Source organism: Topomyia yanbarensis, chromosome 2 (assembly GCF_030247195.1).
Source record: "Topomyia yanbarensis strain Yona2022 chromosome 2, ASM3024719v1, whole genome shotgun sequence".
NCBI lineage: Eukaryota > Metazoa > Arthropoda > Insecta > Diptera > Culicidae > Topomyia > Topomyia yanbarensis.
The window spans coordinates 458579238-458602468 of NC_080671.1; the positions used below are offsets into that span (position 1 = coordinate 458579238).

General features: G+C 43.0%; 1 protein-coding gene across 1 annotated transcript in view; it reads left to right on the plus strand.

Moving 5' to 3' along the window:
* LOC131685896 (uncharacterized) overlaps positions 1-22320 on the plus strand; it is a 31809-nt gene extending 9489 nt beyond the window's left edge. The window contains exons 2-10 of the mRNA XM_058969917.1: positions 19177-19435; positions 19554-20389; positions 20450-20583; positions 20637-20712; positions 20779-20873; positions 20934-21095; positions 21160-21325; positions 21392-21493; positions 21554-22320. Of these exons, the coding sequence (XP_058825900.1) occupies positions 19177-19435; positions 19554-20389; positions 20450-20583; positions 20637-20712; positions 20779-20873; positions 20934-21095; positions 21160-21325; positions 21392-21493; positions 21554-22017 (2294 nt within the window). The 3' untranslated portion in view covers positions 22018-22320. The remainder of the gene's footprint in view (positions 1-19176; positions 19436-19553; positions 20390-20449; positions 20584-20636; positions 20713-20778; positions 20874-20933; positions 21096-21159; positions 21326-21391; positions 21494-21553) is intronic.
* The last annotated feature ends 911 nt before the right edge of the window (positions 22321-23231 follow it).

Here is a 23231-nt window from a genome sequence, read left to right on the forward strand (position 1 = left end):
TTCGGCAAATTACACGGTACTAGAGTGATTTTGAACTTTTCAAGAGACCTAGTATATGTACTGTTCATACCTAGTATATGTAATTTTTTTTTTCCTTTTTATTTCGACTATATGTAGTCACATTTTCTTTTTACATTTTAACTACATTCAATTAGCTAGAGATTACTGGGTAGCGAAAGTAATGAAAATTTAGAGCCATAGTACTCAAGTGAGAGCAAGGATGTGAGAAACAAATCGGAAAACTAGAAGTGGCAGGGTCATTAGAACAGGCTTAATACCTTTGTCTTCGGGCTTAACTTTTGTCTTCTGTTGATGGGAGGTCGAGCTTAGGCAGCATAACTACGAATGACTCAAGTCCACCTGTTCCCGAAGTCGGAACAAACACCGTTCTTTTAGTTGATTACTGCACAGCTAAAAGGCTGCAATTTATTAATTTTAATTAGTCGCAATTGTAGGTAAGTATAAAGGTAAGTTTCTTACATTTTCAGTGTTTTCTAGTATTTCAGGTTCTTACTGTACTGTGGATTGCTGATTTTAGGTTTTTCTACAATGACGATGGTGAATTTAGGTTAGGTTTTAGCGGTACATATGGGTAAGTATATAGTTTCTAGTATATAAAGTGTGTAGTTTTATAATAATACCTTGATTCTTCTGTTCCCTCCTTAGGTTTCCACTTACTGCGTGGCTGTTACGGAAATTAAAGTCTAACTTAATTATTCTACAAATTTAACTCTTGGGGTTACTGCAACTGTGCGAACTGAACGTGGGTTGGGAATATTTTTATCACTTCACTAGCTAAATCACCGAAATTCTGCTGACTAATTGACCTATTGTGTTGTTTTGATGATTCCGTCTGTCAAAGTTCTCGCACTGGCCGGTCGTGACGTTAAGATAGCGAGGGATAGGACATTTGGTTCACCAGTGACGCGCCGCAACAAGGGGTATCGGCGACATCCCCCGACCCGTGAACCATTGCCGGTCCCGCAGCGACTTCCTCCGATTTCTGGTTGCAGCTTACGACGTCCAGAACAGCGAGCTTTACAGCAGGTCTCTCGAACACACCTCTATTAGTCTGTACTGTTGCGCGTCTCACCTGTCCGGACTTATCCGGGAAGGTTTCCAGGATGCGTCCTCGTTCCCAGCGGTTCCTCGCATGCTCGTCGACTATGACGACAAGATCGCCAGGTTCCAGGGGCTTCACTGTATCGAACCATTTCGCCCGCCGTGTCAACATTGGGAGATATTCCCGGATCCACCTTCGCCAGAATTCGTTTCCAATGTGCTGGGCCAGCTTCCAGCTGTCCCGAAGAACGTTTCCTGTGATCGCAGGTTCGCTTGCTGGTTGCTTGATTCCGTTCGAGCCATGTAACAGGAACTGGTTTGGTGTGAGTGCCTCCTGATCTGCAGCTTCCAGGGGAACATAGGTTAACGGTCGCGAATTCACAATACCTTCGGCCTCCAGCATGATCGTTTCTAATACTTCGTCGCTAGGATGACGGGGACTGTCAGAAACAGCTTTCATTGCGACTTTCACTGACTTGACCATGCGCTCCCAGGGTCCCCCCATGTGCGGGGCTGCAAGAACGTTGAAGTGCCACTGAGTGTGTGCGTTGGTGAATGTGTTGGCGCAGTCTACGACGATCTCTTGAAGTTTCTGTTTTTCTTCCGACAGCTGGCGATTGGCTCCGACAAAGTTAGTGCCATTATCGGAGAAAACCTCCAGCGGCGCACCCCGTCGGGCCACGAATCTCCTAAAGGCCATCACGCAGGACGATGTTGAAAGACTGTGTGCTAGCTCCAGATGAACCGCCCGTACCGTAAGACAGGTAAACAAGCAGATCCATCTTTTCACCAGACTGCGGCCGACTTTGACTTCGAAGGGCCCCATGTAGTCGACGCCAACGTACGTGAACGGCCGGACGAATGGGGTTAGGCATTCCTTCGGAAGTGGCGCCATCTGCGGCGGCACTGGAACAGCTTTCTGTACCTTACAGTACTGACAACTCCTGCCAACTTTACGTATGAGCATTCGAAGCTTCGGAATGTAAAACTTCTGGCGTAGTTCGTTGTACACAGTTTCTCCGTTGGCGTGAAGGAACCGTTGGTGGTAGTAATTCACCAGAAGAAAAGTTATGCGATGTTCCCTCGGCAATACTACGGGATACTTTGCCGCGTACGGAATATGCGGCGCGTTTCCAATCCGACCTCGTACCCGCATGACTCCGTGCTCGTCGGAAAATGGGAGCAGCGAACGCAGTGAACTCCGTTTGTCAACACTGCCATCGATGTTTAGTTGACGAATCTCTTCGCTGTATGCCTGCGATTGAGCCTGACGCCAAAGGGTTTCTTCTGCTTTCACGAAATCCTCTTGATTTGGATTTTGTCTTCGGTGTTTACCATTCCCAATCTGCTTCCAACTTCTTATCGCCCGATGAACGTAGGCCATCGTTCGAACTAAACGATTCCAATTTGAAAAGCGTTCGATGTCTATGATCTCCTCCGACGTCAGATGTAGAGCTACCATTTGTATTTCTTCGATTGACGCATCTACTTCATCTACCTTGTTCGATTGCTTTGGCCACTGGTCTTTCGCATTTCGTAGGAACCCGCCTTGAAACCAGCGACTATTCGGATCAAACGATGGTCCTGAATTCCACTTGGTGGCATCATCCGCTATGTTTAGCTTCGAAGGTACGTGGTACCACTCATCTACGCTGGTGAGTGAAAGAATTTCTCCGACTCGGAACGAGACGAACTGGTGATATCGGCGACTGTCCGAGCGAAGCCACGCCAGAACTGTACTGGAGTCCGTCCACAGGTAGCGTTTATGTATGTTGAGAGTGAGTGCCGAACAAACGTTGTGCAGCAATCGTGCTCCCATCATAGCGGCTTGTAGCTCCAAGCGCGGGATGGAGAGCGCACGAAGCGGTGCGACTTTAGTTTTTGCTGCTACTAGCGAACACCAACTACCGCCGCTGTGTGCCATCCTCAGATACACTACACACGCGCATGCCGCTACGCTAGCATCCGTGAACACGTGAATCTCGATTTCGTCCACCTCTGGCGTCGTAGAATTCCCAAAGAAGCAACGCGGTACTTGCACTTCATCAATCGTCTCGTACAGCTCGATCCATCTACTCCACAGATCGTACAGTTGCTCTGATATGGGCTCGTCCCAATTTGTTCCCGTTCTCCAAATCTCTTGCATTAAGATTTTTCCCTGTACTACGAAATGCGCCACAAATCCCAAAGGGTCGTACAGCTTCATCACGATTCGTAGCACCTGTCTCTTCGTTGGAACTGTTTGGCCACTGCCCAAAACGTCTACGACCCCATATCGGTCGAAGGTGAAGTGATCCGCTGATGGAACCCACACTACACCTAAGACGCGCTCATACGTGTGATCGTTGTCCAATACTAGTGACTTACTGTCCGGCGAACTAGTTTCCCCAAGACGATTAAGAACCTCCTGCGAGTTGGACATAATTTTGCCGAATTCGAACCCCGCTGCTGCGTGGATAAACTGCACTTGTTTGACAAGCTGTACTGCTTCTTCTACCGAGTTGACACTGTCAAGGAAATCATCCACGTAATGGTTGTAGATGATTGCGTTTACCGCTCTGGGGTATGATTGCGCGTATTCGAGAGCATTTTTGTTCTTCACGAACTGAGCCGTGCACGGGGAACTGGTTGCCCCGAACATAGCGACGTTGATTGTATATATCTGAACTTCATCCGACGGACTGCTACGCCATACAAAGCACTGTGACCACTTGTCTTCCTCCCGGATAAGAATTCTCAGGAACATCTCTCGGATATCGGAGCATACTGCTATCTTGCCTTCCCTGAATCGCAACAAGACGTTCACTAGCGATACGAGTAGATCCGGGCCCTTGAGAAGCATGTCGTTGAAAGCAACTCCACAAGCCTTCGCGGCCGCATCCCACACCAGTCGGATTTTGTTTGGTTTCTTGGGATTCGTCACCACCCCTAACGGGAGGTACCACACTCGCCGAGGGTTTGCGTTCGCCATCTCTGCCGATGATACTTTGCAGACGTACTGCTTCTGTTCGTAGCTCTCAATTTGCTCGTTGACTTTCTTACGCAGCTCGGGATCTTTCGCCAGTCGTTTCTCCAAACCTTTCAAACGGCTGATCGCCATTTGGTAGCTATCCGGGAAGTTCACGTCTTCTTTTCGCCAAAGCAAACCCGTCTCCATTCGACTTCCCTTTCGTACCGTAGTTGCCTCAAGAATACTGCGTGCTCGCTTGTCCTCCTCGGATTCCAACTGCTGCACGGAAGCGGCATCTTCAACTGCGAAGAACTTTCGCATTGAATCGTGTAGGTCGCTATTCGTTATCTCTCCGCAAGTATGGACGTGCACTTGTTCATTTGAACCTTCAGTTCCGTTATTTCTCCCGTACACGCACCAACCAAGCCGAGTCTTAGCTGCCACTGGTTCGTTGCTGCTGCCTTCACGGGTCTTCAAACTTGTTAACAACCGTACATGTTCAAGTCCGATGATCATGCCGGGCTTTGCATCGGTGTAACTGGCCACAGGAAGGCCTTGAAGATGCGGGTACGTATTCGACAGCTCTGTATAGTCCAACGTTTGACTTGGAAGGCCTAATTCCCGCACCGTGCGTACGTTGGCTAGTTGAAACGTTTCCCTATGTCCATTGCCGGATATTTTCACGCTCATTCGCTTTGAAGTCTTCTCGTGCCTGCTAATCTTGCCGGTCCAACTCAACCACAGGTTATCAGGTTCACCTTCTATGCCCAACTGTGCTGCGATTCCTTCCTCGAGTAGTGTACATGACGACCCATCGTCCAAGAATACGAATGTTTCTACTTGTTTCCCGTCTCCGTACAGTGTTACTGGCAGGTAGCGGAACAGTGAAAATGATTTCGTAGAATGGTGATTTTGGTGAACAATCTCTCCAGACCTTGAACCGTCGGAAGTATCGCTACGATTACTATGCAGCAGCATATGATGTCGAACGCGACACCCGTTTACCCCGCATTCCTTTTTTGAACGACACGGCCATTTACTATGCGGGATTAAACACAGTCGACATAGGTTTTTCTGCCGCATCACCTTCCATCGGCCTCCGATGTCCAATGATTTAAAGCGAGGACAGTTTAGGATCAGATGACTGTCTTCCTCACAATAGGAGCACGCTTTTGACGTATGTCCTTTTATCGCAAACTCCTTCGATACGCTTGGTGGTTCGTTCGCATGAGTGAAAAGCTTCTCCTTCGGCTTTGACTTCTCCACTCTCTGTGGCTGGTGGTAGTTCTGGACAGAACTCACATCGATACTCAACTCGGAAGCCAGATTTACTAATCCCGACATGAAACTGTTGAATGTCGCCAAGTTGACGTTCGCAAACGCTTGCTTGAATGTACCCCATTGCATCTTCAGTGAGGTGGGTAATTTATCGATCAACTCCTGGAGCAACATTGGATTCCACAAATGTGCTTGCTGATCAGACAGAATGATATGATCGACAAGATTTTGAATTGACAATCCGTAGGCAACGATCGAGCTCAGGTTATCCGACTTTGGCGGCGGAACATTTCTCACCTTCTTCAGAAGAGAACTTATTAAAATCTCTGGTCTACCATACAGCTTATGTAGCGTTTCCATCACGTAGGGTACAGATGCTGGCAGGAGTAAGCGACTTCTAACTGCTTCCAGTGCTGCCCCTCCCAAACTACGCTGTAATCTGGCTAGATTTTCAGCGTCGGAATATCCGCAGACCTCCGTCGTGTTTTTGAAAGAACTGTGGAACATAGGCCAATCCTGAGGATCCCCGCTAAACCTCGGCAATTCGCGTGGCATTACTTGTCGAGCTGCTAATTGCGCACTATTTGGCCCTACACTGGCCGAAAGACTGTTCCCATTCCCGTGGAATCCTAAAGATGGTGGTACTATCGAGGGTACGATTTCCGGCCTCAGCCCGGGATACGGAACACTTGTCGGTGGAAGCGGATTCGGATACTCAGTGTGTATATTTACATTATTTGAAATTCTGGACTTTGGTATTAAGATTGGATTCCGTGGTACGACACTGTCATACTGCCACTGGCCAGCAGAAGAGCCAAGAGGATTCTTTGGAACGATATATAGTGGATCGGTATTAATCGAAGTTGGCAACTGTGACGAACTGTACGCGACTGTAGTCAGATACTGTTCCTGGTTTCCATAAAAACTATTAGAAACATACGGCATCGCCGGAACCCTCTCGGCTACACTCGACAGTGTGACGGTCGTTCCTGGGTACGAGTAAACCGGTGCTGTACCAGGACAAACCAGAGAATTTCGAACTCCTGCAAGAGTCACTTTAGGAACTGTCAACATGGGCCCGATTGTCGATGCAGCACTCGTCGGCGCGTGGAAGACCGACGTGACTACACTTCCACCTACTGCATCCCCTGTTATTCCTGGAACTGTAGAGGTCGCTTTTTCTGGCATCGATACGACCAACGACTCGAAAGATTTAGTCAAAGCACTGACACTCCCACCAGGAACTGGAATAGTCGGATCAGGATGAAGCTTATCCGAATTCAAGGAAGCAAGCTTGTTCGAAACAGAGATTGTTGTTGTTGGTACTACTACTACGCGATCCTGTTTGCTAACAGCCGGTACTGACAGGGTAGCTTTCTGTTCAGACGCTGTTGATTTCAACTTACCAACCTCGTCTACTTGTGCTCCCTTATTAAGCCAGTTCTCCATCTGTTCGCGCTTCTTTTTGACACTGACTCCGCTTTTCCTACTTGCCGAATCATTTTCATCGCCGATTTGCAACAGTAAATCGTATCTCTGCTTCAAGTATTCCTGTTCCTCTTCGATTTCCTTCAATTTGGCTGCTTCTTCCATTTTCCTGGTTTTAATTTCTTCTTCCGCACGCATCTTTTTCAGCTTCCGTTGCTCTTCTAGAAGTTGTAAACTGAGATGCAACCTCTGCGACGCTCGACTGCTCTTGCTGACGGACGACTCGTTGAATGACACACCCGACTTCGACGCACCATCCCAGTCTGCCAGACAATTGCTACACTTAAAACTTCTATCCGGTTCAGCAATGGATTCGCTGACACCGGCGCACTGGAAATGGATCCACGACTCGCACATATCGCAACACACCATATCGTCATCCGCATCGGCACGGTCGCACCTTTTACAGTGCCTGTCATTGCCTTCCGGTTTCCTATTGTCACGTTCTTCTGACATCTCGAGAAACGGAGCAACTTTACTGTGTTAATTTACACCAGCTCGGTTGGGAAACTATACGGGACTCGCGACTGAATGACGGGACTAATTGTCAACAGTTCTACTCAAACGATCAAAACCAATGCACTCTCAAACCTTATAGATTGGCTCGTTTCCCGGCGGTGTATCTTTTCCCGGTTACAGGATATCGGTTGGAGGAACTTCCAAGGGTAGCAATCAATCATCCAACTTAGGATAAAAATCCTTTTAGAATGTTCCCGAAGTCGGAACAAACACCGTTCTTTTAGTTGATTACTGCACAGCTAAAAGGCTGCAATTTATTAATTTTAATTAGTCGCAATTGTAGGTAAGTATAAAGGTAAGTTTCTTACATTTTCAGTGTTTTCTAGTATTTCAGGTTCTTACTGTACTGTGGATTGCTGATTTTAGGTTTTTCTACAATGACGATGGTGAATTTAGGTTAGGTTTTAGCGGTACATATGGGTAAGTATATAGCTTCTAGTATATAAAGTGTGTAGTTTTATAATAATACCTTGATTCTTCTGTTCCCTCCTTAGGTTTCCACTTACTGCGTGGCTGTTACGGAAATTAAAGTCTAACTTAATTATTCTACAAATTTAACTCTTGGGGTTACTGCAACTGTGCGAACTGAACGTGGGTTGGGAATATTTTTATCACTTCACTAGCTAAATCACCGAAATTCTGCTGACTAATTGACCTATTGTGTTGTTTTGATGATTCCGTCTGTCAAAGTTCTCGCACTGGCCGGTCGTGACGTTAAGATAGCGAGGGATAGGACATTTGGTTCACCAGTGACGCGCCGCAACAAGGGGTATCGGCGACACCACCAATATGCCTTCTGGTAAGGACAGACTTGTCCCTCTTTACCATAAGAACCAACATTCTAGTTTTTCGATCTGTATACTTCACATCCTTGCTCTCACTTGAGTACTATGACTCTAAATTTTCAAAACTTTTCCTAACCAGTAATCTGTAGCTAATTAAGGTTGAACAGAGAATACATAAGCTGATTGATTTTTATGAAGATCTAACACAAGGTGTGGAAAAAAACTGCTTTTTTCGTTTTCGATTTTTGCCCATTCTCTGTCCAACCTTAAATGACGTAAAAATGCAAAAAAAAAAAAAAATATTTTTGATTCGGGCACGTATTTACAAAAATGAGAATATTTGGGAAAAATATATAGGCATTGAAAAATGACATGAAATTAATTCATGGGATTACTGTGAAGCATTCTCCACCATCCGTGAAAGTGTTGCATCAACTACTCAGGTCCAGATGGAGATGCAGGTGCTAAGCAGAACGAACGGGCGTATTTTTGGCGGCTTGCTTCACACACGTCAAAGGCACAGTTATTAGGATGTGGCGATAAATCTCTACGTAAAACCATACTTTCCAAGCGATATTTACTTTTTCAGTACTCATGTATACCAAAAATAATATCGATCAATTTATACGCTTCCACATAATTTCTTTCATTTTTTTTCTTTATCCGCCATGTTATTTTGCCTTTTATTACTATATCTTCAATTAGATTCATTCACTAACACAATAGAATGCATATTCTATCATATACTATCACAGTCTCTCCCATCCCAAATGTACAAACGCTCGTAGCCTTCGCAATAACACAAACTTGGTCACAAACACGAACATGCAATTGTAATCATTCACACATACAAACGTTCGCGATCTCGCCAACATTAAAAACACCCCGGTAATTGAGTGAACGTTTTAGCACTTATAAATTTACAGTGGTGCTCGCGCGATCATGAGTCGGTCACATCCGGGAGTCTCTACCCTCGGTCCTAGCAGCCTAGACTCATTCACTAGACGTTCCATGGCGACATGACCGGGAACTTTAGTGCTATGGTTGACTTAGGCCGATGATATACTGAAGCGGAAAGCGAAGCGTTTTCGAACGCGGCTGAGCACTTTACATAGTGTTTTGTCGCGTTAGCCGACGCCACGATCCGCCTTTACTATGACAGGATTACGCGTTCTACACGCACACTGCATAGGGATAGTTCAAACGTATTCGCTTCGCTTACCGTTTCTGCATCGTACACCGCGTAAGCATGTCATCGACCTTACTCTCTTCCAGTGTTGGGAAATTATCAAAAAATCAAAAATCGGTAACGCATAAAATTACTACTGATTCTCTTACTCGATATTTATTATCAGCAAAATCACGGATGAGTTTAGCAATACAATGAAAATGTGAAATCCATTACGCCTTCTTCGATCTCATCATCGTGATAAGTTTTTCTTTCACACGCACTCATAAAATCATCTAAAGAGAAAATCAATCTCACCAATTATCAATGATGTATGATATTGATGATTTTATTATGCGCATAAACTGCTATATCAGTTTCGTTTGCCATTTTGCAGTAGCTGCGATTGAACAACTAGAGCTAGATATAAAGGGAGATGCGGGAAGTTGATTAGAGCCCAACACATTTGTTTAGGGGAAAAATATTCTCGTATGCAGCGAACCAAAATATTAATTTAACGTTAGTACAAATAGTACATGTCCCTATACTATTAAACATGTTTGAGTGTTAGGATTTTAGTTGACCAACAGGGCTTACATCGTGATCGCCGAAGCCGCCAAAACACTAGAAACCCGGAAACTTCACACGGTTTCTCTGCTTTAGGGAGTTTGAGTGAGTGTAACACCGACTACACCAGTGTAGTGCATTGTCAAAAACGAAAATGTCATTAGCTGTGTCTTCTACTAATAGAGCCTACAAAATACGATGAGAGCGTTTAGCCAGAGACAGATCATCCAACGGTGAGAAAATTTGTTCACGATTTTTCAATAAAATTTCTTCTACTCAAATGTGTAGCAATCACGTGATGATTTTATTTTGGTTACCGTTGCGTGAACAGTTATGGGTGACAACAGGCACATAAAATTGAAAACGAGAATACTAGATCAATATCGCTCTCTGTATATCAAGTTATAAGGTTTGTGATGTCAGGTGGTAATAATGAAAACGATTATCATCGATGATTTTTTTCGACGGTGATCATTGATTTTTAATTTTTTGATTATGATTATGACAACACTGCTCTCTTCTAGCATGTGTACTACATACTAAAGATTAAATATCAGATTCGCGGTCCGTGCAAGATGATTCAAGAAAACACGCGAATATGTAAATGGCCACATGGTTATAAAATCTAATGTATGCACGCGAAGCTACACATACGCTAGCGCAAGCGACAAACACGTTGACGTACAAACGCTCCACTATTTCGCGATCATCCACGCACACATACGCCCGCGATTTCACAAACAGGAGAACACCCCAGAGACTATGCGAACGTTTTAACACTTATAAATTTACAACCTCGGTCGCAAGACTGAGCCTACAAACACTCGTGTTCGCGCGATCAATGATCAGTTACATCCGGAAATCCCTACTCTCGACCCTAGCATCCATGGATCTAGGCCTTCAGATGGACCAATAAAAATATGACTATGACTATATCCACTAGACAACACGTTTCATGGTATCATCACGGAGAACTCTCGCGATGTAAACTCATTCTCTACTAGCATCTGAACCGCACACCGAAAATTAAGTATCAAATTCACGGACCCCGCGCGATGGACACGGTTATAAAATCGAATTGCACGCGAAGTTACGTACAGTAGATGAACATAGTTTACATGAAAAGCCACAACGAAAAAAGTTAAATTAAAAAAAACTAGAATTAAGGGGGTTGCCATAGAGAACGCCTTATAAATCGATAACCTTTAGCCCTACAAGATCCAGTTCTTCAACAAAATTCTTCACTACGAGCATTCCTAAAACTTTGTCGAAGACACCAACTTTCTACCTCGTCAGTATAAAAAGTTATTTTTTTAGTTCGATCATAGTAAGCCATGCCTAATTTAAATTGTTATCGGATTATGGGGAATATTCATATGAACACGTTTTTGGCGTTTCCGACCACTGTGCCGTGGTGTCTCCACAATTTCCGGCGGAATGCTGGTACACGTGGGTTTCCTAATAGTCGACGAGGGACATCCGAACTGCCGTCTGGGCTTCACACCAGCACGCAGAAGCAGTCCCTAAAAACCGGCAGATCAAACAAAGCAACTAATAGTCTCTTGTTGGCATCACGTGGGAAATCGTCCTCCTGGGAAAACTGCGCCTAATAGATCACTGATGATTCACTATTAGAATTACGGCACCGAGGGTGTTTTTTCAACTAAAATGCACAGCAGAAAACTGACAGCCAAAAAGCGTTCTACTCCAGACAAGAGTTCGCCTACTTATCCTCGTCGTAACTGTGACAGACCAGAATAAATAAAGGGAATATTCAATGAATAGAATTGTAAAGACTATACCCGTTGGTGTCATAAACTGCACAAATCAATACGCACGGTTAGGCTGTCAGAAACATTCTGACTTCGAGTCCGCTGCAAGCGGTATTTATTATATCAATCTCACGGTATCTCACACGAACGATCTCTCTCGGTTTCTCTCAATATCCCAACACATCGATAATGTGGGGTTTATTAAACTTGGCCTTTTCTGATACACCACAATTCTTCCCTCTAAATAAATTCATACTTTAATCTTTAATTCAAGCTATCGAACTCGTTCTTCTTAACGAAACTTATCTTTACTTATCTCTGACTGCGCTCATTGACGCTCCTAGCCTAACTTCAACCCTGATTTTCGATTGCGTTCTTTGACGCCCTGTGTTAACAATTCATTTGAAATATTTCATAAATTCACTTATTTCATTTTCTTAACTTCATATTAGCACGCCGATTTTTCAGCCTCTCTGATCTTCGTAAACTCGAATTATCCTTCGACATGCCTGATCTTGGTTTCTTCTGTACAACATTATCCATATCGACCGGAAATCCCAGGAACTCATCTTCAGAAATCGATCGGCTACGCTTAAGGTCCTTCCTACACGAAGTTGTCAAATTCCAACGCCTATTGGTTTTTGGAACTTTCAATTGCGAGCGGTGTGCCTTTGCCACCACGCTTCCAATGGATATCTGGAAAATAGTAGGAGAGCACCGTTTTATAAATTTTGCTTCTATCCATCTAGAGCAATCTTTGGTATTGTGGTTTTTATACCATATTGTATCACCAGTGGTCAATTTAGCTATTGGATCACTGGGAACTATTGGTTTATCACATGGTCTTATATCAATATTTTTATCATCAAAAGAATTGTCAATTGTCTTTGGTTTATTAGCTTTCTTAGGGTTAATTAAATCTAAAAGTGTTTTAGGTGTATATTTAAACACTCTCTCAGACGGGAAGCTGCCATCCGTCGCTAAGCAAGTGTTCCTATAATTTATCAAGAATAAATTGATTTGATCCTCCGTATCCATATTCCTCACCTCATAATCGAAAAGAAATTTCTTCAACACTTCCTTTACAATCCTCACTGACCTTTCAGCCTGCCCATTGCTAGAAGGATTGTAGGGAGGGCTTTTCAATACTCTTATTCCTTGCTTTTCAAGAAAGGAAACGAAAACAGATGAGTTGAATGGAGGACCACCATCAGTTACGACCACATCTGGAAGACCGAAACGAGCAAAAAAACTTACAAATTTCTTTAAAACCTTACTCGTATCGGTTCCATTTCTCATCCACTCTACTTCTATCCACTTTGAAAAACTGTCTACTATAAGTAAAAACACCTTCTGCCCAAAGTAGAAGAAGTCAGCATGAATCCTACTAAATGGACGAACCGATGGAATCCATTGCGATTGGATTTTAGCTTTTGGCACCACTGCCATCTTGTTGCATGATTCGCATGAATGAACATAGGATTCAATTGCACCATTGATACCAAACCAATACACAGATCTACGAGCCATTTGCTTCATCTTTACGATACCAGAATGGTTTACATGCAATAGTTTCAAAATAGCTCTATGCATAGACTTTGGGATTACTACTCTGTCCTGGAAAATCAAACAACCATCAATTACTTCCAAGTCGTGTTGATTGGAAAAAACGTTTACTAAGTCCTTATCTATTCTTTCAGGCCAACCATTCTGGTGATACGAAATCAAACGCTGTAAAAATATATCCTGTTTTGTTTCAATGGCAATCCTAGAAAAATCAATTGGAACTTCTCGACTAAAATTAATGCTTTTGACGTATTCCTTATCACAATCTATAGGTACACCTTGCTCTAGCGGAAATCTAGAACAAAAATCAGCGTTGGCCATTTGTGCTGATGGCCTATGATGAATATCGAATTCGTAAATGGACAACTCCAAAATGTAGCTTTGCAACCGAGTAACGTAAATTGAATTCTTACCCGCCTTTCCAAAAATACCAACAAGTGGTTTATGATCAGCGTACACTGTAAATTTGTGTCCATAAAGGAATTTGTGAAACTTTTTTATAGTGCATACTAGTTCTAAAGCCTCTAGATGCAAAATAGGATACGAACGCTGTGCCTTGTTGAGTGAAAAGGAGGTAAAACAAATTGGTTTCTCAGTATTGTTAACTACATGTGCTATGACTCCACCTAAACCGTATCCTGACGCATCAGTAACAACAACTATTGGCTTTTTGGGATCGTAAAATTCTAAAATATTTGCCCTCAGTAAAGCCGACTTGCTGTCCATGAACGCCTGTTCACACAAGGTGTTCCACTCAAACTTTACATCTTTCTTGAGCAATTGGTACAAACAATACAGCTTTGAAGACAATTGTGGCACAAATTTCCCATAATAATTGACTAAACCTAAAAACGCTTTCAACTCGGTGACATTCTTTGGAGCAACAGCTTCACTGATTGTACGAACTTTATCTGGACAGGGAAGCAAACCATTATCAGTTATTATATGACCCAGGTAAGGCAAACTCGAAACAAAAAATTTACACTTCTTCCAGTTAACCTTGATATTTGCCTTGCTCAACCTATCCAACACAGTAAAAAGTTTCCTACGACAATCCTCTAAGTCAGTCCCTGCTATCAACACATCATCCAAATACACGAAAACATTTTCCAACCCAGCCAACACCTGCTCCATAACCTGTTGAAAAATTGCCGCACTAGAAGACGCACCCTGCGGTAACCTGTTGTATGTGAACAATCCCTTAATCGTATTGATAACCATGAACTTCCTACACCTCTCAGACAACGACAACTGTGTGTATGCTCCTTCCAAATCAAGCGAACAAAATACCTTGCAACCAGAAAGTCTAGCGAAAAGATCCTGTGCTATTGGAAGAGGATATGAATTGGGTATAATAAGTTTGTTTACCGACACCTTACAATCAATGACAAGACGAATTTCCTGATTTTTCTTCATGACCACTACCACCGGGGAAGCCCACTCGCTGGTTTTTATCGGGGTTATAACTTTCTCTTTCTCCAGCATGTCAAGATGTTCTATTACCCTATCGTGCAACCTATAAGGAACATCATACGCCCTCTTGAATATCGGCGTATCTTCTTTAAGCACCAAATCTGCTTCAAACCCGATGATCGGTTCCGAAAAATCCCTTTGAAAAACATTGGAAAACCGCTCCTTGATACCGGCAATAACTGCATCCTCGCTTCTATAAGACTCAACATTGTTAACCCTCAACGAACCTGTAAATAATTTCCGCCACTCTGGGAAAAATTCGTCCAACCAACTCCTACCTAACAAAGGTAAAAACTCATTTTCGCTATCCAAAACAATCATTTCTAAATTCCTATGCAATCCGTTCAAAACTACATCAACCATAACTTTTCCCTCAATCGACAAACTAGAACCATTTACCACAACTAATTTTCTTCTACATTTTTCAAGCGGCATTTTAAAAAATCGACTGTAAAGCTCTTTTCCAATCAATGTAATAGAAGAGCCACAATCAATTTCCATTCTTATTAATCGTCCCTGTATCTCCACATTTGTGAGACACGGTTGATTTATTCTAGATTTATTACCAACCATCATGCAAAGAAAATCACCTGATTCATTATCCGAAGAATCATCAGGGTTGACGCTGAACCTGCTGAAAAGCTGCTGCAGCTTCGCACCCGCTGCAGTACCAGGGTGGGGTTCATCCGCGAACTTCACTGTTGGTCTTCTCTTACTGTTAATAAATTTAAAACATTTCTTAAGAACGTGCCCCGGTTTCCCACAGTAGTAGCAAATCACGTTCTGTTTCGCGAATCCAAATTTTCTTCCATGTGAACCACTTCTGCTCCTATATCTATTTTTTTCCCCATTCGCATTCCTACTAAACCCTGACCTGCTTCTACTCCTGTCTCTTCCTTGCCTTTGAGCATTTTCAAATTCACCGCGCCGTCCTAAACGCCCTCTCACAGATGCCACCTGGTTTGCACCACCCGATATCATTCTTGCCCTTGACCCAGCAAGCTCCCAATTCACTAGCATACGCTCAGCTGTAGCCAACGTTAAATTTTCTTCTCCTAACATTTTTTGTTGTAACGCTTTGTCATACACTCCCATTAACAACTTGTCTCTAATAGCTGTATCTTTAAATTCTCCAAACTCACAATATTCTGCCTGTAACTTAACCGCTGAAACAAAATTCTCAGCCGTTTCATTCGGCTCCTGTACTCTATTATAAAATTTGAACCGCTGAATAAGATCTGACTCCTTTTTATCAAACCGCTCTTTCAGTTTTTTAATTATTTCAGCATATCTAAGCGTAGACAAATCGCTAGCCGGGTACAAGAGTTTCAACTCCTCAAAAACTACTGGCCCACTAAGGGTTATAAAAAGAGCTTTCTGAGAATTCTCAGCGACGTTGTTGTATTGAAAAATGTAACCTAAGCGCTCAACATAGTTTGAGAAAGATGAACCAGGCGCATATGGTTCAATCGAACCCACAATGCTCGATGCCATATTCAACACACTGTCAACAGATGACCGAAGTAAACGCAGGTAGTAAAAAGGAAATATCAAAAACGCTTACCAGAACAGCTTTATACTACCAGACGGCCGCACACCACAGCAGCAGAAGCAGAGCGAGCTTTATAAACACTCCTGTAGTGGTGCAAATTCTCCTCTCAACCAGCGCAACAACTGTGTGTGCGTCTGAAGCTTTCCGTCGGATGCTGTCAGTCTGTTGCAACAAATTTAATAGTGTCACAACGGCACCGGAGTTGTATGTTGCACTGCAACTCACGCAACACTAGCACTTCGAGTTGGTCGGAAACGAATAAAGAATATCTCCCTTTGGAGCAATCACAATTACCTAATGGAAGAAATAAAAGAAACTTTATTAACAATTACTTATAAAAGGGAATAATGTCTTCCAATTATTCAACTGATTTTCTTGTTTTTTTTTTTTTTTTTTGAAAAAGGAATTTATAACACCATTGTGTCACTTCTAAAAGCTTTTGTCATTTTTTTATAAATCTTTTCGTCACGCAATATCTTATTTTCCCGTCGGAAACAATATGATTTTTATTAAATGCACCTTTGCGCTCAACACTTAAACTTTCATTTACCGTCAACTTTTGATTAAGTGGAACTTTATCCACACGACCTTTGCCGCACCACAATTTAATCACTCTGTGCCTCCTGCACACACTTTTTTTTACTGTCTTTTCTTTATACTTTGCACACGCAAGTCTTTACTTTACACTTCGTCGCCACTTGTAAAGACTATACCCGTTGGTGTCATCAACTGCACAAATCAATACGCACGGTTAGGCTGTCAGAAACATTCTAACTTCGAGTCCGCTGCAAGCGGTATTTATTATATCAATCTCACGGTATCTCACACGAACGATCTCTCTCGGTTTCTCTCAATATCCCAACCAGTGTAACCACAATTAAATCTGTACCGGGAGTTGAAAAATCTTTCCTATCTGTACTCTGCTATAGAAAAATCTGTACCGGATTCTGTACCGAAACAATAGGATGTTTAGAAAAAATCATTTTTCTTATACATATTTTTCATTTGGGGAAATCAAACCAGAAATTTTGACTCTTCTCTTTCACAATAAACCTTTTCACTCCTATGTGTTTGCTCCCATGTGTGCATTCTACTCCATGGCCGCACACCTCAAAGAGTAGAAATAAAGAGGCTCTTTAGTGTGCATCATTGTCCCATGCGCACGGAAGCAGAGAAGACAACCAAAAAACATTTTAAAAACGTTCTTCCGATCAATCTTTGTCTGAATCTGAATAGTTTGGCAAACAGTGAGGGGAGGCACAAAAAAGTGGCTCTTCAAGGTGACTCAATGTGCGAAATTTTGCATCTCTTGGTGCACAGCTCTTTCTTTTTTTCGTTTTCAAGTTTCTCTTTGGGCGGGTGATCTCCACATCGCAGTGTTCTTGTGCCGCTCTTTTTTTGTGTTTCGCTCTTTGTGCACATTATGGGATGCATCGCAAGGTTAAATTATTTTACTCTTCTGTCATCTAAAAAAATCTGTACCAATCTGTACTTTTTTACAAAAATCTGTAATCTGTACCGTACAGAATCTGTACCAAAAACGCTTCAAAAATCTGTACCTTTCTAGATAAATTTGTACTTGTGGCATCACTGATCCCAACACATCGATAATGTGGGGTTTATTAAACTTGGCCTTTTCTGATACATCACAAGAATTTTTCAGGTTTAAAGAAGAAAATCCGGACAAATCAAGCCATTTTCTTAACACTCCAGAACACCAGAACAGTCATTTAAAAACCAGGACATGTCCTGGGAAATCAGGACGTATGGTCACCCATTGCCATTGCCAAATTATCAGCAATCATGAATCGCATTTTGGAACCTTCGATGTCGAATTCAACGTGGATACAAGATCGTACATCGGCCTTATAGATTTTGGGGTTTTCCAGGTGCTCAAGTAGACGATACTGGAATGTGACGTCCGGTGCGTTAACCGCCTAAAAAGTAACCCAAAATTTGTCCTTGCCGGTAATGGATTCATTCTCAATACTTGCAAATGGAAAAAAACTGCGCGACAAATAAATTTTCTGTAATTACCAGGGGTGTGCTTCAATATTTACTGGTAACTGGCGGTAATTTTTCCAAACACTTTTATTGGGATTGTTCCATTCAGTTTCAGGTCGTGTCATTGTAGTTATTATTTACTGGAATTCCTTTCACTTCAACACCGCTGCGACGACCAAATGACTCACAAGATACAACTCCACTGTAAGGTGTGACGCTCTCCTTACCTTATCACCTTCCGGAACAGCTAATACTCCTTCGAGCCAAGGAATCGACAGACATACAATTTAATCGGATGAGCAGCGAAATCAAATTCTAACAATTACTATTCATCAACAAAAATTAATCTGATAGTGATCGGTGGCCTGGATGCACGAACATATGCGCAAGCAAAAACTCTCCATAGCAACCCGTTTTTAAATAAAAACAAACGTGAATCGAGGAGAAGCCTTTGACGCGTTTGACTGTTTACGTTCGTCCCATTCAATAATACGTGCTTCTTTTTTTCTTTCTGACCATGCTACTGTATTTTCTATTCTGAATCATTCAAAACTGAGGCACGTGCTACAAAATATCTGCTTCATTCAATCACAGTGATTCGAGACACTTTTGAAGCTCCAAAGTTAATCTATCCAATCTATCCATCCAAGCATCGCAAGTTGGGATGTGAGCAAAGAGATGTGGGCACGGCATGCACTCCAAAGCTGAGCAGAGTTTGCCAATACTTACGTAGTTTCAGAATCTATTAATACAGGAAACGTTTACTTTGGCGCGATATGCATTTGAATTTGATCGCCTATTGCAAATAATATAGCCTGATAGGCAAATACGATATGTGCAAGCGTTCGAAGTTGATTTGCATCATTTCGTGTTAACAATCGACATCAACGCGGATGAGTACTTTTCATGTAAACTCAGTGATCACGACAAGAATTTTGACAGATTTCCTATACCATAAGGCAATGATAATGATAATGCTTTTATTCTTTTAGACGAACTGGATAGCTACATGTACCAGACGGTCGGTCACCAGGGCATTGAGATGCTGGCCCAAGCCATGGAATTGCCCCTGTACCGAAAGATCACCCGAGGCAATTCAATCAACACCCAAGGCAACTATGAACCGACGGAAGACGACGAAGTCGAGGATCTGTACGAACTGCTCCAGCAGGTCAAGGAGGAGCAGAACGTGGAAGCTGTCGCTGTGGGAGCTATTCTATCCGACTATCAGCGAGTGAGAGTCGAGAATGTGTAAGTGCTGATCGAAAATATTACACAGAATCGCTATTAACCATCAGACAATGTTATTAATCTCTGACGCAAATATTTGTTGTGTCATTTCTAACAAAAACATCTTATTTACTTCCAGCTGCAACCGGCTGCAGCTCATCTCATTGGCCTACCTGTGGCGACGGGATCAAACCGAACTGCTGCAGGAGATGATCGATTGTCAGGTTTACGCCATCATCATTAAGGTTGCCGCACTCGGTCTAAAACCGGATCGTCATCTGGGAAAATCGCTCAAGGAGGTGCAACCTCACCTGCTCAGTATGAAGGAAAAATACGGGTTGAATGTGTGCGGCGAGGGAGGCGAATACGAAACGTTCACCCTCGACTGTCCGTTGTTTAAAAACCGCATCGTCGTGGACGACGTGCAGACGGTGATAAGTTCCGCCGATCCGGTCTGTCCGGTGGGCTATCTTAACTTTACGAAACTCCGACTAGTGCCAAAAGAGCGAACCGAAAATATAGTAATTAAGACCTCGCTCGATTTCATCTCCGATCTGAACGAAAGCAGCTACAGTGACCTAAGCGATCCGGATCTCAACGAGACGGAACTGGAGCAGATAGAGAAGGAAAACAACGCCAGGGAGGTCATGAGAAACTCCTTCAGCAAGGACGATCTGAGCAGGTTGGAAGGCAGCCTCGGGGTTTCACGCAGTAATAGCATAACCAAAGATTTTACTCCAGTCGAACCAAAGCTTCCAAAATCACCGGTGAAAATCATTACCAAACGGATGAGCTTGGACGGCGCTGGAAATGGTAGCGATTCCGGAACGTTAGTGTACGAGAGGGAGAAGCAACCCTTAACCAACCATCCGAGGGCGTTCATCAACTCGAAAGGTTGGATGTGGGTAGCCGGGATTCAGGGTGTAGCCAAATCGTCTAGTCAAGCGATGGAACTCGCACTTAAAACACTAGAAGGTAATCTTGAGCGGTATAGTCGAAGTTTGATAAAATGAAACACATCTTCTCTGACCGTAGACCTAATAACCTCAAACTCGTTTACGCTTCGTCAAATTTGTTATATCACCCTGTACGTGCGTGATATGGGAGAATACTCATCGTTGAACGAGACCTACTCCAAAGTGTTCGGATTCACCAATCCACCGACAAGAGTAAGTGATGCTTTCATTTAGCATTTGGCTGTCATTCTAATACTTTTTCAAAGGTGTGTGTGGAATGTCCACTTCCAGAAAACTGTCATGTTGTGCTGGAAGCCGTCGCGTATAATCGGGAAAAATCAAGTAAGAATTAGATTGTTTAATTAAATTATGGTTTAAAAGAAAATGTTTCTTTCTGTGCCTTGCAAGCTTCCGACCTACAACACAAAAGGCACACGATGCACGTACAGGGCATCTCTCACTGGGCTCCTGCGAATATTGGAACCTACAGCCAGTCGACCAAGGTTTAGAAAAATCAGGAGAATTGTTTGTCATATAGTTTGAGTAAACCTGTTTGTTTCCAGGTCGGTCACATTACCTACATTTCGGGTCAGATCGCGTTGGTTCCTGGCAGTATGACTATCATCGAGGGCGGCATCAAACAGCAGTGCAAATTAACTCTTCGACACATTAGTCGGATAGCGAAAGCGATGCAAGCCCATGGACAGCTGCGAGATGTTGTGCAGGTACGTTCGCCAAACCATGACTGTAAGCTGGAATATTATCTAAATTGATCATCTTTCGTTCCAGGGAATTTGTTTTGTAACAAACCCCGGATATATCACTGAAGCCCGCCGACAGTGGGAAAGACGAACGGCGAATGCCATTATTGACTACATCGTAGTTCCGACGTTACCACGGGGTGCTCTCGTCGAATGGCAAGTTTGGGCTCACACGCATAACGACAAATTTGACTGTAATTTTTGTACATCTCGAAAATTGATTCTGTTATTAACGTTCTGATTCCCCGTTGTTACAACAGATGAAGAAACGGGATGCTCAATTGGCGACTACACAATCTCTATTCGAAGAAGGTGGAATCATGAAAATAATTGCTCTGCTGTTGTATGCTACGTCTCGACTAGTAAGTTTCGATCGTTTGCCAATACAATCATCGAACAAGAGTAATTTTCCTTTCTTTCAGCACTCGCTTCATCGACATCCAAACTGTCAGAACTAGGCGACGACTTCATGCAACGTCACAATCATGTGGCCCAGGCAATCAACCAAGAACAAATCCACAACACGATAGCATACGTACTGCGAAAACTCCTCCAGGACTATCCGTTGGGAAATAGTCCCTCGAACGAGTCGTGTTCATCATCGTCGGATGATAACACACAAGACCACCACCACCTGCACAATCATCATCGTTACTCAGCGCACGGAAATCGGGCCCAGGCGGCCAGTTCCAAACCTACCGTTCATCTACGCTTCTTCTATCAAGTCGGAGCGATAGACTCCGCTCAATCGCTGGTGGAAGCAATCGAAAGTTTCCTCAGCTCACCGTCCAACGTGGCTCGCATAGCATACACCGTCGTACCGGCCTGTCACTTGCAGAATTTTAGCACTTTTATCTCGATTTGCGCTCTACGGCATCATGAGTAGGACGATTGCATGTCTTTTTTATTCGAAATCATCTTTTCACCTACACACATGTTACATAGTATATTTGAGTCATTGTTTCGAACTAAATCCAAGTCAAAGGCTTGAAAACCGGGTAGTACCAATTTTATCTACTGCTGCGAAAAAAGCAAAAAGTCTACTGTACTATTACCTAATCAAACGAGAGGAATGTTTTATGGTTGCTACTCTTATTGAAAACTCCTAAATAATATATTGAATGTTGATAGAGATAAGAACAAAAAATCGTACCAAAACTAAGAAAGACAAATATATACTATCACGAAACGTTTTATTTAGAATTATTCAAACGTATCCAGAATTCCAGAAATGTTCGGGTTTATTGCGTATGTAACACCCAAAAAAGTGCGAGAAAAGTGAATGTTTATCTCGTATTGTCTGGAAGATTTTTGTTCACTTAGTATGAATCAAGTACACCGAAGACTCGACTTTTATTATATGTTGAACCAGTGTCAAGTATTTGAATCGTATTCAAATTTGATGTACCACAAGCCGATACTAAAAGACGCTAATGAAAACCTTCAAAATATCTCTCAGTAGATGACGAGAAAAGTACAATTTAGATGGGGACGTGTCCAAGAAGAAATAGGATGACTGAGGACCAATAAAAATCAATAATAGGTGATTTAGAAGATTTGAAGGATATTACCGAAGGATCCAAAGGAAAGTGTAGTTGGTACTTACTTACTTGATGGGCAACAATTCGCTTTGTTGAATCTACGCCGAGTGAAGAATTCTCTTCCACTGGACCCGGTCCTGGGTCAATCTCTTCGTCACCCTGAACATTGAGTGCTTTTAGGTCCTCTTGCACTGCAAACAGCCATCGTGTACGCGGACTGCCACGGAGTCGTCGGCCTCTTCCTGGTTCTCTACTGAATATTATCTTGGCCTGTCGTTCTTCCGGCATTCGTGTCACATGACCAGCCCACCGCAGCCTGCCCTATTTTATTAGCTTGACAATATCCACTCCTTTATATACTTGGTATAACTCGTGATTCATGCGACGCCGCCAGATGCCATTTTCTTCTTTACCGCCGAGTATTGTTCGCAGCACCTTACGTTCAAAGACACCGAACGCGCTACGATCAACTTCCTTGAACGTCCACGTTTCATGGCCGTACAAGGCAACCGGAACTATCAATGTCTTGTACAACGCGAATTTTGTCTTCGTCTGCAAA